General features: G+C 44.6%; 1 protein-coding gene across 2 annotated transcripts in view; it reads left to right on the top strand.

Moving 5' to 3' along the window:
• Window positions 1-12,790, top strand: part of FAM219A (family with sequence similarity 219 member A) — a 57,897-nt gene that overhangs the window by 37,850 nt on the left and 7,257 nt on the right. For both annotated transcript variants that reach the window (XM_028748147.2, XM_028748146.2), the window contains exon 3: window positions 12,533-12,635. In XM_028748147.2, coding sequence (XP_028603980.1) covers window positions 12,533-12,635 — 103 coding nt within the window. The remainder of the gene's footprint in view (window positions 1-12,532; window positions 12,636-12,790) is intronic.

Here is a 12,790-nt window from a genome sequence, read left to right as displayed (position 1 = left end):
TATCTGCACTACAGCTACTTTAAAAGTGCTTTGAATGTCTACATAGTGTGGGTAAGGCACCTCTTTTAGTGGTGATCATATCAGAACATGAGCTGGAAAGCTGCAACTAAATGTGTATGTACATTGCAAGAAATTAATATTACTAAAGCCCTGGTCTGTTTGGTGTGTCCTTCATTTCCAGGCGTCACCAGGAGCTGTGTTAACATGTGAAAACCTTAAAGCCATACAGTCTAGAAACATGTTTGTTTCAAAATGAAAGCCAAAGTTCACACATTTCAAGCAGATAGTTGTGCACTGAGCTGTCCGGTTCAGAATTGTGTAGGCACATAATTCCTCTTCCCTCTCATGAAGTGGTTGTGTTAACTCCAGGCTTCAGTGACCTCAGGTTAATGGATTGTCTCTGCTTTTCAGAGGCTGTCTTTGCGGATGTCAAAGGAATGATATGTTTGGGGAAGTAGAAAGGAGGCGGCAGAGACTGACTTGCACATGTCATGTGGTGGTCTTGTCTATTGAATGGTATTGATCCATCAGGGGTACTAAATTGCTCTGCTGACTGGAAGAGGAAATAAGGGAAGGAAATACTAATCATTGTCCATTCAGAAGGTGACACAGTTCCAGCATTCAAGATAATGGCCTCATGTTCATGTCTTGACAGTTTGAAATCTTGATTGATGCACCCCTGACTTGGGAAAGGGAATGTGCACCCTCCTCCCTGCATCTCCCAGTTTCCCAGACCAAATGCTATTTTTCCTCAAGAGTACCTATGCGTTTGGCCATTATGGGAAATAGAATAACCACCACAACTGTATCAAAGAGCAGGTATTTGAGCACTGCTATGAACCCACCAACCACCACCACCACCACCACCCCGCTCCCCAAAAAACTCTATGAAATGCTAATAACATAAGAAAAACCTCCGGCCAGTGGCCCCTCTAGTCCAGCATCCTGTGCTCACAGTGGCCAACCAGGTGCCTATAGGAAGCTAGCAAGCAGGACCTGATTACAGCAGCATTTTCCCCACAAGACATTCCCAGCAACTGGGATTTAGACATGGAGGCAGAGCATAGCCATCATGGCTAGTAGGCATTGATAGTCTTTTACTCCATAAATTTTGTCTAATCCCTTTTCAAAGGCATTCAAGTTGGTGGTTAAATAATGCCTTTGAACAGCCAGGGTAATGTTCAGAAATGGATTTGATAGCATAAGAAACCTGTAATGGTCCATCTGGTAACAAAAATGTGAAACATCAGGAAAATCAGCCTGCTTCTTTGAAGATTAAAAAAGGTAAAGGGACCCCTGACCATTAGGTCTAGTCGTGACCGACTCTGGGGTTGTGGCGCTCATCTTGCTTTATTGGCCGAGGGAGGCGGTGTACAGCTTCCGGGTCATGTGGCCAGCATGACTAAGCTGCTTCTGGCAAACCAGAGCAGCGCACGGAAACGCCGTTTACGTTCCCGCCAGAGCAGTACCTATTTATCTACTTGCACTTTGACGTGCTTTTGAACTGCTAGGTTGGCAGGAGCAGGGACTGAGCAACGGGAGCTCACCCCGTCGCGGGGATTTGAACCGCCAACCTTCTGATCGGCAAGTCCTAGGCTCTGTGGTTTAACCCACAGCGCCACCCGCGTCCCTATTTGAAGATTAGGCAACCACTGTTATCACCAAACTTAAAAATGACACTGGGGAATTGCAGGCCTCTCTGCATGATATCTGCGCTCAGTGAATTGCACTAGTAAAGCTAGATTACGAATAGGTAACTGTCTAAACAAGAATCAAAGAAAGGTAAGAAGACTACCTTCACAGTGGTGGGAAGTGAACAATTACACACACACCCATTTGCATCCCCTTTGGGATTGCTGCTTTCTGCTTATAAATCATCTGGAGTTAGATTGGGCAGTAAAATAGTAAAGTTTTTGCTGGCATGAATTATTAAGTATGCCAAAACCTTGAAAAGACACAAAGAAGGGGCAAAATACACTGGTACATACAATTTCTGGATATGCTGTGGACATATTCAGAATTTTTTATGAAATCTCAGTTTTCCAGGGTCAGCGCCAGGTCCCCCATAAGGCATAGTGAGGCAGCTGCCTCAGGCAGTGGCATGTTGGAAGACAGAGCTATGTGCCCTTTGCAACCTCTACTTCACATTAATGCACAACATATGGAATTTGCACTGCCTTCGATAGCTTTCAGAAGGAATCAGACATAATTCTGGGGAGTAGGCAATATCTGCAGCTATTAGTCACAAGAGCTAAATGGAACGTTTTAGAGTTGGTGTAAGTGGAACCTGCAACATAATACTGCTGTGTAGAGTGCTGGTGTTCAGAACTCAGCCGTTCCATCCAATTCCACCCCAGCCCACTCTCCCCCTCCCATCTCTGACCCAGATTTCAGCCCTCCCCGCCCCCCACCCAGCAGTGGGTCAGCATTCCGTAGCACTGAGTGTCCTCAATCCTTGTTAGGCTGTTTTGGTTTCTACTTTTCTTTTTCTAAATAAATGACTGGAAAAATCAATGCCATTTGTGTGGTATCTCTTGTTGATTTCTTGAGTACTGAAATTTCCCTAGCATCTTCCGTAATGGGGCAATTAATGCTGATTAGCTATTTTTGGGATCAGGCTTTCTGGGCGGATTCTTCTGAAGGATGCTATAATTTACCTGCTTGGCTTCCAGCTCCTGTCTCTAAAGCTGCAGCTCTCCTTCTCCTCGGATTTAAACAAGGACAGTTGTCTTCCATTGAGGGACTCTAATTCCACTTTAACCCTTTCTCTTCCTTTACAGCAGAGAATAAGTAGAAGCCAGAATGCTACCCCATCAACGAAAAGTGCTATCTCTCGTGGGTGGACTAGACATGAAAAGAACAAATTTAGGGTTCCCTATGTTGCTAAAAGCTTTATACTGTGTGCATTATTAGATTAAAAGTGGGGGATTTGTGGCCCTCCTGATGTTGCTAGACTGCAACGTCCAGCATCCCTTACTGTTGGTTATGCTGGCTGGGCTGATGGGAGCTGAATTTCCATGATATTTGGAGGCCCTAACTTATGGCTTCTCTGCTCCAGTTCATAGAAGCAACCTGCTTGCTTTCTCCTCAAAAGAGCCTGTGCTATCCCTGGAAGCAGTTCCCACAGCCCTGAGCAGTGAAGCAGAAATCCAATTTTAGCATCTTTTGTCCTGTTTCTTACTTTATTACCTCCATAGGCTTGTTCAGACATCAATCATGCTTGCATACAAGATGCTGAAAGCACTTACCTGTGGCAGTGCTCCATGTGGAATAGGAAATTATGGAAAACCATTTATTTATTTATTTATTTATTTATTTATTTATTTATTTATTTGAATTTATATACTGCCCTATACCCGGAGGTCCCTGTGGGTTGTTGTTTTTTATTTTTTGAATGCAACATACCTGGCACAATTGCTTAAGTTTCACAAGGCTCAGGAACTTGTCCCTTGTATATGAAGCCTCTGACATGCTCCTACCAGCCTTCTTTGCACATCATGATAATGTGCTTCTCCCTTACTGCGCAGGTCCCCGGACTGAACCCGGACCATGGTTTGCTTTTGTTCCAAACAAACCACAAGGAGTAAGCCAGAAGTAAACAAAGAACAAATATTTGGACCCAGATGGCATGTCATAATATGGCTTGTTTGAGCTACACAGGAGCCACACAGACTGGGGGAGCTGTGCAGGGACCCAAGTGGCACATTCCCAATTGTATCATGGTTTTTGTGGTGAATGAACCAGCCCTCTGAAACAACCTGTGTTTAATTGTACTGTCAGAAAGAGACGGGAACGTTCTGTCCTACTCGGAGCTCCTCTTCTTCCCACCCCCAATCCAACAGTCAATTTCCTTGGTATCTCCTTGCCTTCATGACAAGTGTAACCACCCACAGCTACCAAATATTCCCAAGCAAGGCAACAAAGCCAACCTTGCTGCCTCCATTGCATCCCTCATATGCAGTGTGGCTTGACAAAAGCTCCAAGGGCCAAATAGGGAGTCCTGGAGGGCCACATTGGGCCCTTGAGCTTAAGGTCACCAGCCCCTGACCTTAGGTCACCAGAATGCTCTCCAGTTGCTTTAATTTATATTCCGCAGTGAATTGTTCACAGAGTGACTCACAGGAAATCTCAAAAGACAGCATCTTAAGTGAGATGTCTGTGTGAGCGGGTGTGAGCTCATACTAAAACCCAGGCACCTGCGAGCTTGTGCTTTGTGCTGTTGTCTTTTGTTCATGCACTCTGGTGCGCAGTCCAGCCTTCATGTGACGTAGTTTAGGCCTTTTAACTCTCCTTCATCTCCATTTATTTAGGTTTTTAGGCAGCAAATCCTTCCTGACCCAAGGGAGGTTGTGGGAGATCCTGGCTTTCTGAGGAGGCCTCAGCTCTTGTGGACCTACAAGCACCATCATCATAGTGTTTAAATGCTACTCCTTGTGTGAAAAATTGTTGCAGTATGCCATGCACACTTTTCCTGGGTGATAAATGTTCCTTTTCCTGCCCAGAGCGTTGTTAAGAGATAACTGCTCCTGTGGAGTTGCATTGTGGGGCTGGTAATGGTGTTCTCCCTTCCTTATGACAATGGCGCTATGCTTCAGTCTGGGTTTTTTCTATTGTGTTTGTCACTCTAATGGAAACATAGTTAGTCATCTTGAACGATCCTTAATGGAAAGGAGAGGGTGGCACACAGGTGTATTCATAATAAATGATCGGCAGGAATACTGCAAGCTTATCTTGCTCACTCTTCCAATGGCCCTGGGAGGGCTTGTTCTTGTTATCCTACTGTTTGCAGCAGCTGGGCCATGAGCACTGCCGTTTTATAGGAACAAGTTTCAGGTGACCGTAATCAGCTCCCATTGACAAATCCATGAAGCCCATGGTCAAGGTCAGGCCAGAGGTCCATTGCACAGTATTGTCTGTACTGATTAACAGTGGCTTCTTTCCTAGTCCTCCTTGGAGATGCTGAGGGTTGAAATTGAGACCTTTTGCATTCAGTATCTATGCTCTCCCTGCTTATTTAACTTATATGCAGAATTCATCATGCGAAAGGCTGGGCTGGATGAATCCCAAGCCGGAATTAAGATGGCCGGAAGAAATATCAACAACCGCAGATGACACAACCTTGATGGCAGAAAGTGAGGAGGAATTAAAGAAGCTTTTAATGAGGGTGAAAGAGGAGAGCACAAAATATGGTCTGAAGCTCAACATCAAAAAAATGAAGATCTTAGCAACTGGTCCCATCACCTCCTGGCAAATAGAAGGGGAAGAAAAGGAGGCAGTGAGAGATTTTACTTTCTTGGGCTCCATGATCACTGCAGATGGTGACAGCAGCCACGAAATTAAAAGACGCCTGCTTCTTGGGAGAAAAGCAATGACAAACCTAGACAGCATCTTAAAAAGTAGAGACATCACCTTGCCAACAAAGGTCCGTATAGTAAAAGCTATGGTTTTCCCAGTAGTGATGTATGGAAGTGAAAGCTGTACCATAAAGTAGGCTGATCACCGAAGAATTGATGCTTTTGATTTATGGTGCTGGAGGAGACTCTTGAGAGTCCCCTGGACTGCAAGAAGATCAAACCTATCCATTCTGAAGGAAATCAGCCCTGAGTGCTCACTGGAAGGACAGATTGTGAAGCTGAGGCTCCAATACTTTGGCCACCTCATGAGAAGAGAAGACTCCCTGGAAAAGACCCTGATGTTGGGAAAGATGGAGGGCACAAGGAGAAGGGGACGTCAGTGCTGCAGCCTCTTCCAACAAATTTGGAACCTCCCTGATCCAACCAGAGATCCATCTACTCCAGCATCCTATTCTCATGGTAGCAAAACAGCTGCCCAAATGGGAAAGGCCACAAGCAGGACAGGAGCTTAATAGCCCCCTCCTGTTCTGCCTAAGTTATTTAATTTTGTACCAAGTACTGAGAGAATATTGTTCTTCCAAGGTGATATTTTGGTCCGTAATCTTGGATTCTCCAGTAGCAGGTAAACTTGTTAAGATTTCACTTCCACTTCCTTAAAAAGGTCACCTGCCCTAAAGAAGATTAATTTTCGTGGCAAGCCTAGCCTTTTCCCCCAGGACCCCCTTGTGAATCCCCTGGGCTGACATTCATTTTCCTTTCATTAGAAAGTGAAACTGAAAATTAGATCCTGGATTGCATTTCCTACAAAAGCCTGGGCTGAGAGAATGAGCTTTTGGATTAATGCCTAGTCTTTCACCTCTGGAGGCCTGGAGCAAGCTTCTTGTTAATGGGTGACTTGTGGTGTTCGCCATCACCCTTCTCCTCTCCCCTACCCCATTCCTTTGGGAGTGATTGCCTGCATTGTGCGAAGAAAAGACTGGTGGGCATATTGCTACAAATGATACCCCCTCCCCAAAAAAGATCGGTGTGAGTTTTGCATGTAGTGTCTCAAGGACACCCAAGGACATATTCACATCAAGCTCTTATTTTTAGGGGTCCTGACTTCATTACCATCTATGAAAAGAGAGTAGGACACAGAGTTTTGGCATCCTCACCACACACGGCACCTACAGGGTGACATATCCCCCAATAATACACTGGATCTCCCTGTCTCATACTAGTGCTTTAACAGCACATGAAATTTCAGTACTTAATTCCTGATGGCGTGTGGTTTAACTGCAGCATATCTTCTGCGAGCATGCTAGGAACTCTGTAACGTAAGCTGCTTACTGCCTGATTCCCCTCTTTCACATCCTTGAAAAAGGGTTCATAAACACAATTGAAACAAAGCAGAGACGCTGGTGGTAGGAGGTTTAGCTGATCATGTAAATTATATTTGGAGTGTTCTGGTTGGGGTTGCACTCCCCCATCGGGATTAAGTTCAGAGCTAATGGCTGCTTCAAGACCCAGCTTCTGTTCCGGATGCCGGCGGAGTCTGTGGCACAGAGCACTTTTTACCAGCTGTGATGTACTAGCTGCTTTGATCTTGGACAGGTTGATCTTGCCACTGTTATTCGTCCTTTGGTAATATCTGGGTTGGATTGCTGCCTTTGAAAAGTCTTCAGAAATATCATCTGGGGGGCTGGATCATTTTATGTGTGCTGCAAGCAAGAGTGTGCAAAGGATCAATGCTTTGTGTATGTTCATTCCCCTTCACCAGGGCCCCCAAATCTACCTTGGACGGGAAAAGGAGGGTGGCAGCAGCGGCCTCTAGCTTCTCTGTGGAGAATCATCTTCCTATCAAGTTGGGCACAAGACCAAGTGTCCCAGCGTGCCTGACAATATCGTTATGCTAATTGTGTCCATTTTGATCGAAGTGGATGTAATTAGAGTCACGTTCTTGAAATACTTTTGGAATAAATGATTCATAAACCGCTCTGTGCATCTAACAAGAGAAGAGAGAGTAATGTCTTTCCTGGGATCTCAAAAGATGAGATGGCATCATGTTGTGTGGCCACCTGCCACCAGCCACCAAGCCAAGGAGAGGGATGTTAATGGCCAGCAGACTCACTGGCTGCTTACAATTGAGGACACAGTCTCATCGCTTGCAGATGGGATAGCCTTCCCCTAATATAAGAACTGCACCAAGGTTCTATTGCAGTACGAATAGACGCATGCACACAAAACCCAGCCCTGTTTAGGGAAGCTTTTAATGTTTGATGGATTACTGTATTTTAATATTTTGTTGAAAGCCGCCCAGAGTGACTGGGGAATCCCAGCCAGATGGGCAGGGTATAAATAATAAATTATTATTATTATTATTATTATTATTATTATTATTATTATTATTATTATTGCAGTTGGACAGGAGTGGGAACTGGTGAAGGGGTTCCTGTGATAGAGCTGATCCTTTAAGGATGTAGCCTGCCTGACACAATCTCTTTCTAGGCAGACTTTTAGAACCTGCTACAGGTGAGCCAGTGGCCTGACTGCAGTTGCCCCCTTAATTTGGCACTGCCTTCCAGAGAACAGAGGGGCAGCACTGTTTCTTTTTGTGTGAAGGGGCAGAGCTGTGCTCTAGCTGGAACCCTACGGGACTGGTGATTAGGCCTGCTCTGCTGCTTCACCACTCGCTGCTGGAGAAAGCAGAGAGAGTTGCTGGAGCAGCTTGGTGGTGTCCCACTCGACTTCCCCTTTCCCTCCAGGAGACTCAGCACATACAAATCAAAGAGAAGTCTCAAACTGGTATCCTCCTGCATCCTGAGTATTCTCCAAGAGCTTCTCCCCTGTTTTCCAGAGGGCATTTGTCAAAAGGGCAGTGCATCTGTTTGCTCCTGTGAAATCAGAGCCATGATGTCAGTAGCCTACAGTGGTTGAGTGTGGGACATGTTCTCTGAACTGGGAGGACAAAGCATGTTTTTTTGACATCATGTGCCCTTTAAATAAGCACACAAGGGCTGTGTCTGCTGTCCCAGGCAGAGATAAAAGCTGCATCCATGGAGGTCTTGGCAGATTCAGGATATCGTTTAGTCATGCTTGTAAGGCATTTGTGGATATAATTAAAGAGAGCCAGCGCAAGGGGTGAGGCACTGAGTGATGGGTTTTGTAGCCATTTCATTGCTGAGAGCCTGCTTTTATATACACTGGGAACAATTCGGAGAGGAGTATTAATGCTTAAGGCGCATCAGTCTAAACACAAAACTTTCTTTGAATTGTAACCGTGATCTATCAACATAGGCTTTAGAAATGTCATTTTCAAAGTTCTGTTTTTGATATGCTTGTTTTGATGCTGAGAATAAAAGAAGCGTTGACTCTCTTTATTCAGACTAGAAATGAAGATGGTGAGACCAAAATGTTATGTCCAAATCGATTTCTTAAAACTGCTAGATCAGGAGCGTGGTGTAGCTTGATAAACAGCTTTAACCCCTTTTAGGAACCCTTAATTGTTTTGGAGAGAAAGTAAGAAGCCTCATGGGTGCTGTTTAGAATTGGCTTCTTTCAGCAGGTTAACTGAAGTGATAAAAAGCAATAAGAACCTTGAAGAAAAATGGAACAACATAATTTCCCTAAATACCAATCTATTGATCTGATTGCTCTGATGTGCACAAATAGAGTTTTTTAATTTCTTCTTGGGAAACTTAACCTTATTGGCTTTTTCAGAAAGTGACTTTGCTGCTGCAGTCATCCAAGTTTTTTGGATAGGATATCCTGAAAAGGAAAATATTTCCCCATTTGGTCCTAGCTAATTGAGGGGTGGAGCAGAATGCAACAGCAGACTCTTCAAGATCTGCAGGCAGCTCATCCTCATCTCTTCATTTGCTTCCCCCCACAAATGATTCTCAAAGCAGCTCATAGCAATAAGGACAGCTACACATCACACCAACATCAGCAGTCAGTTGGCAGAGTGCTGCTTTGGGTGTGTCTTTGGAGAAGCATGATGGGAAACATTAAGAATTCTGTGCTGTTAGGCCAGAAAGAGCAGCTCTATGTTGGGTCCCATGTGCTTTTATTTATTTATTAAATTTTTATACTGCCCTTCACCCGGGATCACAAAAAATTCATAGCATTGTAACAAACAAAAACAAAAACAATACCCATCCCAAGCTTGACTTGTGCAATCACACACCAGTTCCTTAGTCAGTTGTAGTAATGCTGTGCTCCACATAAGGGACTGAGCAGGAGTCATTCTATCATGCCAGTGTGTCCACAACAGAGTTTAGGGTGAAGCTATGCAGGTGAGAGCAGGCCTGGTTTTGAGTTTAGGGTGGGGCTATGCAAATGAGGGCAGGCTTGGTTTTGAGTTTAGGGTGGGGCTATGCAGATGAGAGCAGGCCTGGTTTGGGGTTTAGGGTGGAGCTATGCAGATGAGAGCGAGACTTGGTTTTGTGTAAATGCAAGTTTTAAGTATCCCTTAGCAACAGATGGTCCTCCTCACCTATGGGAAAGAGGAAACCGTCATCTAGGAGCCACTGCAATAGGAAGGGCAAAGCCTGCTGGCCCCCTATCCCCCAACACTGGATGACTTAGGAAGGAGCTGTTGAAGTGAGTTTTGGCACAGTGCATGCACTCCCCCCCCCCCCAAATTGTCATAATGATGGGCATAGTACCAGGCCAAACAACATGTGAGGTGGTAGTTGTTTTTTAATCCAATTTCCCCTTCCCTGCTATGTTTGCTATTTGTTTTCCTTTGGAAGGCATGGAGGTTATAATTGTTGGTCTGATAATCCTATAACCAGGCTGAGCTATATTGATGAGATAACTTTCTTATCTGTGCAGAGCTCAGACACACACGCACCCGGCTGCCTCCTGGGTGTGAGGCAGGGAGGGAGCAAATGTTCTGCTTCAGGAGGGAGATGAGGTAGAAGATGGCTTCTATTTGAAATTTATTTTCATTTAGTCTTTGTTAGGCAAAGTGACTGGCTGGGATTCTGAATGGAGGGATGTGGATGGGTGTTCAGTTGTGGTGGAATAGTATAGCATTATTAGTTTTTTGTTTGGTTACATATTGTATTGCATTTGAGTTCTGTTTGTACACTGCTTTGATACTCATTTGAATGAAAAGCAAGGAGGAGCTTTGTAGGAAGTGATTAAGGCATTTCCTAAATAAAAATAAGTCAAGTACGTTGCTCTGAACCTAGTCGGTACGTAGATCAGTGAGGAATTAAGTCTGGCAAGCTGCCTCATCATCATGTTTGCTCTTGCTTCAGCTAGAAGGGAAAACTGTCTCACATAGTATGTAACCGGGGTAGGGGGTACAGGCATGACTGGCAGCACAATTTGGATGCAGTTCTTGCCAACACAAATCACTTTACTTCACTGACTGCCATCCCTTTTATGGCAGGGCATAATGAAGGGTACTCTTCTCTCAGGGCTGACCCTCCTGCGTTCTGCATCATGCTAAAAAAACTAAATGCTGTGCTTCTCCTCTGAGTGAAAGGCTTTAAGCTGCCAACAAAAGAGCGTAGCAGGTCAGGAAACAACCGTGGCCTTTCGCCGTCCTTTTCCTGATGTTGAATTGCAGACAAGCGCAAGGCTTTGTAATTCCCTGAAGGCCTTGCATTTCCCTTCCTTTCACCTCCCTATTAACAAGCCACGCAGAACTGTGAGAACAGGATGCTTGTCTCCAACCAACCCTCTCTTTCTGTTTACCATTCCGTTTTCATCTGCTTGCATGGCACTTACAAATTCTTCATATGTCGCATTTGTTTGGAGCAAAACTTTACAGTGCTGTGTGTTGAGCTGTCAGTCAAATGAAATGATGTGCTATTGTGTGAAAATTACCTAAGAATCCGTGTTGCTTATGTAAGGTGTGTTAACTCTGTGTCAGATGTGTCGCATGTGACAACGCTTCCTTGAGACAGACACAGAAACAGCCTTGACCTTACAATTATTTCTCTTTTCAAGTATTTTTATTATAATGTAGCTCACAAATACAGATTAATACAATACACTAAATCAACCAACACCGGTAGAAGTAGTGCTGTATGGCAGGTGTCCCTGACCTTTTTTTTTAAAAAAGTAAGTCTCTAGCCCTCCTAGAAAGTAAGGTATAGGGCAAAATGTGCAGGTACCTTCTAAGCAATTTCTATGTTCCTGTTGCTATAGACCAGGGATGTCCAACAGGTTGATCGCGATCTACTGGTAGATTCCTGCAATGTTTTTGTCGATCGCGGTCGATCCCTGGTCCCCTTCCGGCCCTGCCCTCCATTGTTGGAGAATGGAAGACGGAGTTTACAAACTGAGGCTGTTTTCCCCCTAGTGATCCTTTTGTGAGTGGCTGTTTCTCTTTCTCCCCAAAATACTTAAAAAATGTGGCGCTCCCCCTCTCTAAAATAAGCAAAGCAACTTCATCCTCCCGAACCCCTTCTCCAAAAAAACCTCAACAGCTGCAACCTTAACCCCAATACTTTGACCCGAACCCCTAAAAAACAGGGGTAGATCACTGCCAGTTTTTAATTCTGTGAGTAGATCGGTGTGTCTTGGAAGTTGGCAACCCCTGCTATAGTAGACGGCAACAGCAAGTGCGGTTAAGTAAAATTTCAGGTATTTTCCTCCAGCCCAGGACCATCAGTGCATGGCTAACCATGGAGGTTATGAAAATTATTCTACCACCTCTGAAATGACCCTTTGAATTACTAAAGAAAGCCTGTAACTTAGATGGGGGTTACGTCCCGGAGCTTACACCTAAAGCCAGAATCGTGTCGAGTCAAAACTCTTTGGGTTCATTGGTGGGCAGGGTTGCCAACGTCCCGAGTCAGTTCCTTTCCATCCCCCTTCTAAATGTTTTAATATATACTTTTGGCACCCATGTAAAGCTGAGTGAGCACACATTAAATGTGCATAAATTGCGGGTTTACTGTATTTCGCAAATAGTGAAATGCACCATTTCTGTTCTGCGTGTCAAAGCAAAGCTTTCGCTTGGTCACACTGGAGCCCACATCCAAGCAACAAAAATCATAAGACCCTTTTCCTATGAGATTGCATCCTTTGTTTCATAGCCCACCAAGAATGTGGAAGTGGTCGGATAATTTTCAGAGAACGGGATTGATAGTCTGTGGCTAACCTTGCTATAATTAATCAGCGTCAAAGGAGAAGCAGCCTCGCTAACTTGGATGTTAATGTCTGCCTTCCTTCTGCAGAGAAACAGAGGGAGCTGGCTCGCAAGGGGTCCCTGAAAAATGGAAACATGGGGAGCCCAGTTAACCAACAGCCCAAGAAGAACAATGTGATGGCACGAACAAGGTAGACCACTTCACAATGTTCAAGTGCTTAATTTGTAAACCATACCAGTGGACTTCAGTTTGGGTAGGCATGCCCTGTTGTTCATGCAGAACTCTTTTGGGAGTAGAGTTTTGTCAATAGCCACTAGCTTAGAAAATGGGTTAAACGACTCCATA

Source organism: Podarcis muralis, chromosome 11 (assembly GCF_964188315.1).
Source record: "Podarcis muralis chromosome 11, rPodMur119.hap1.1, whole genome shotgun sequence".
Lineage (NCBI taxonomy): Eukaryota > Metazoa > Chordata > Lepidosauria > Squamata > Lacertidae > Podarcis > Podarcis muralis.
Note: the sequence above shows the minus strand (reverse complement) of the source record. Positions and strands in the feature narration are given on the sequence as shown.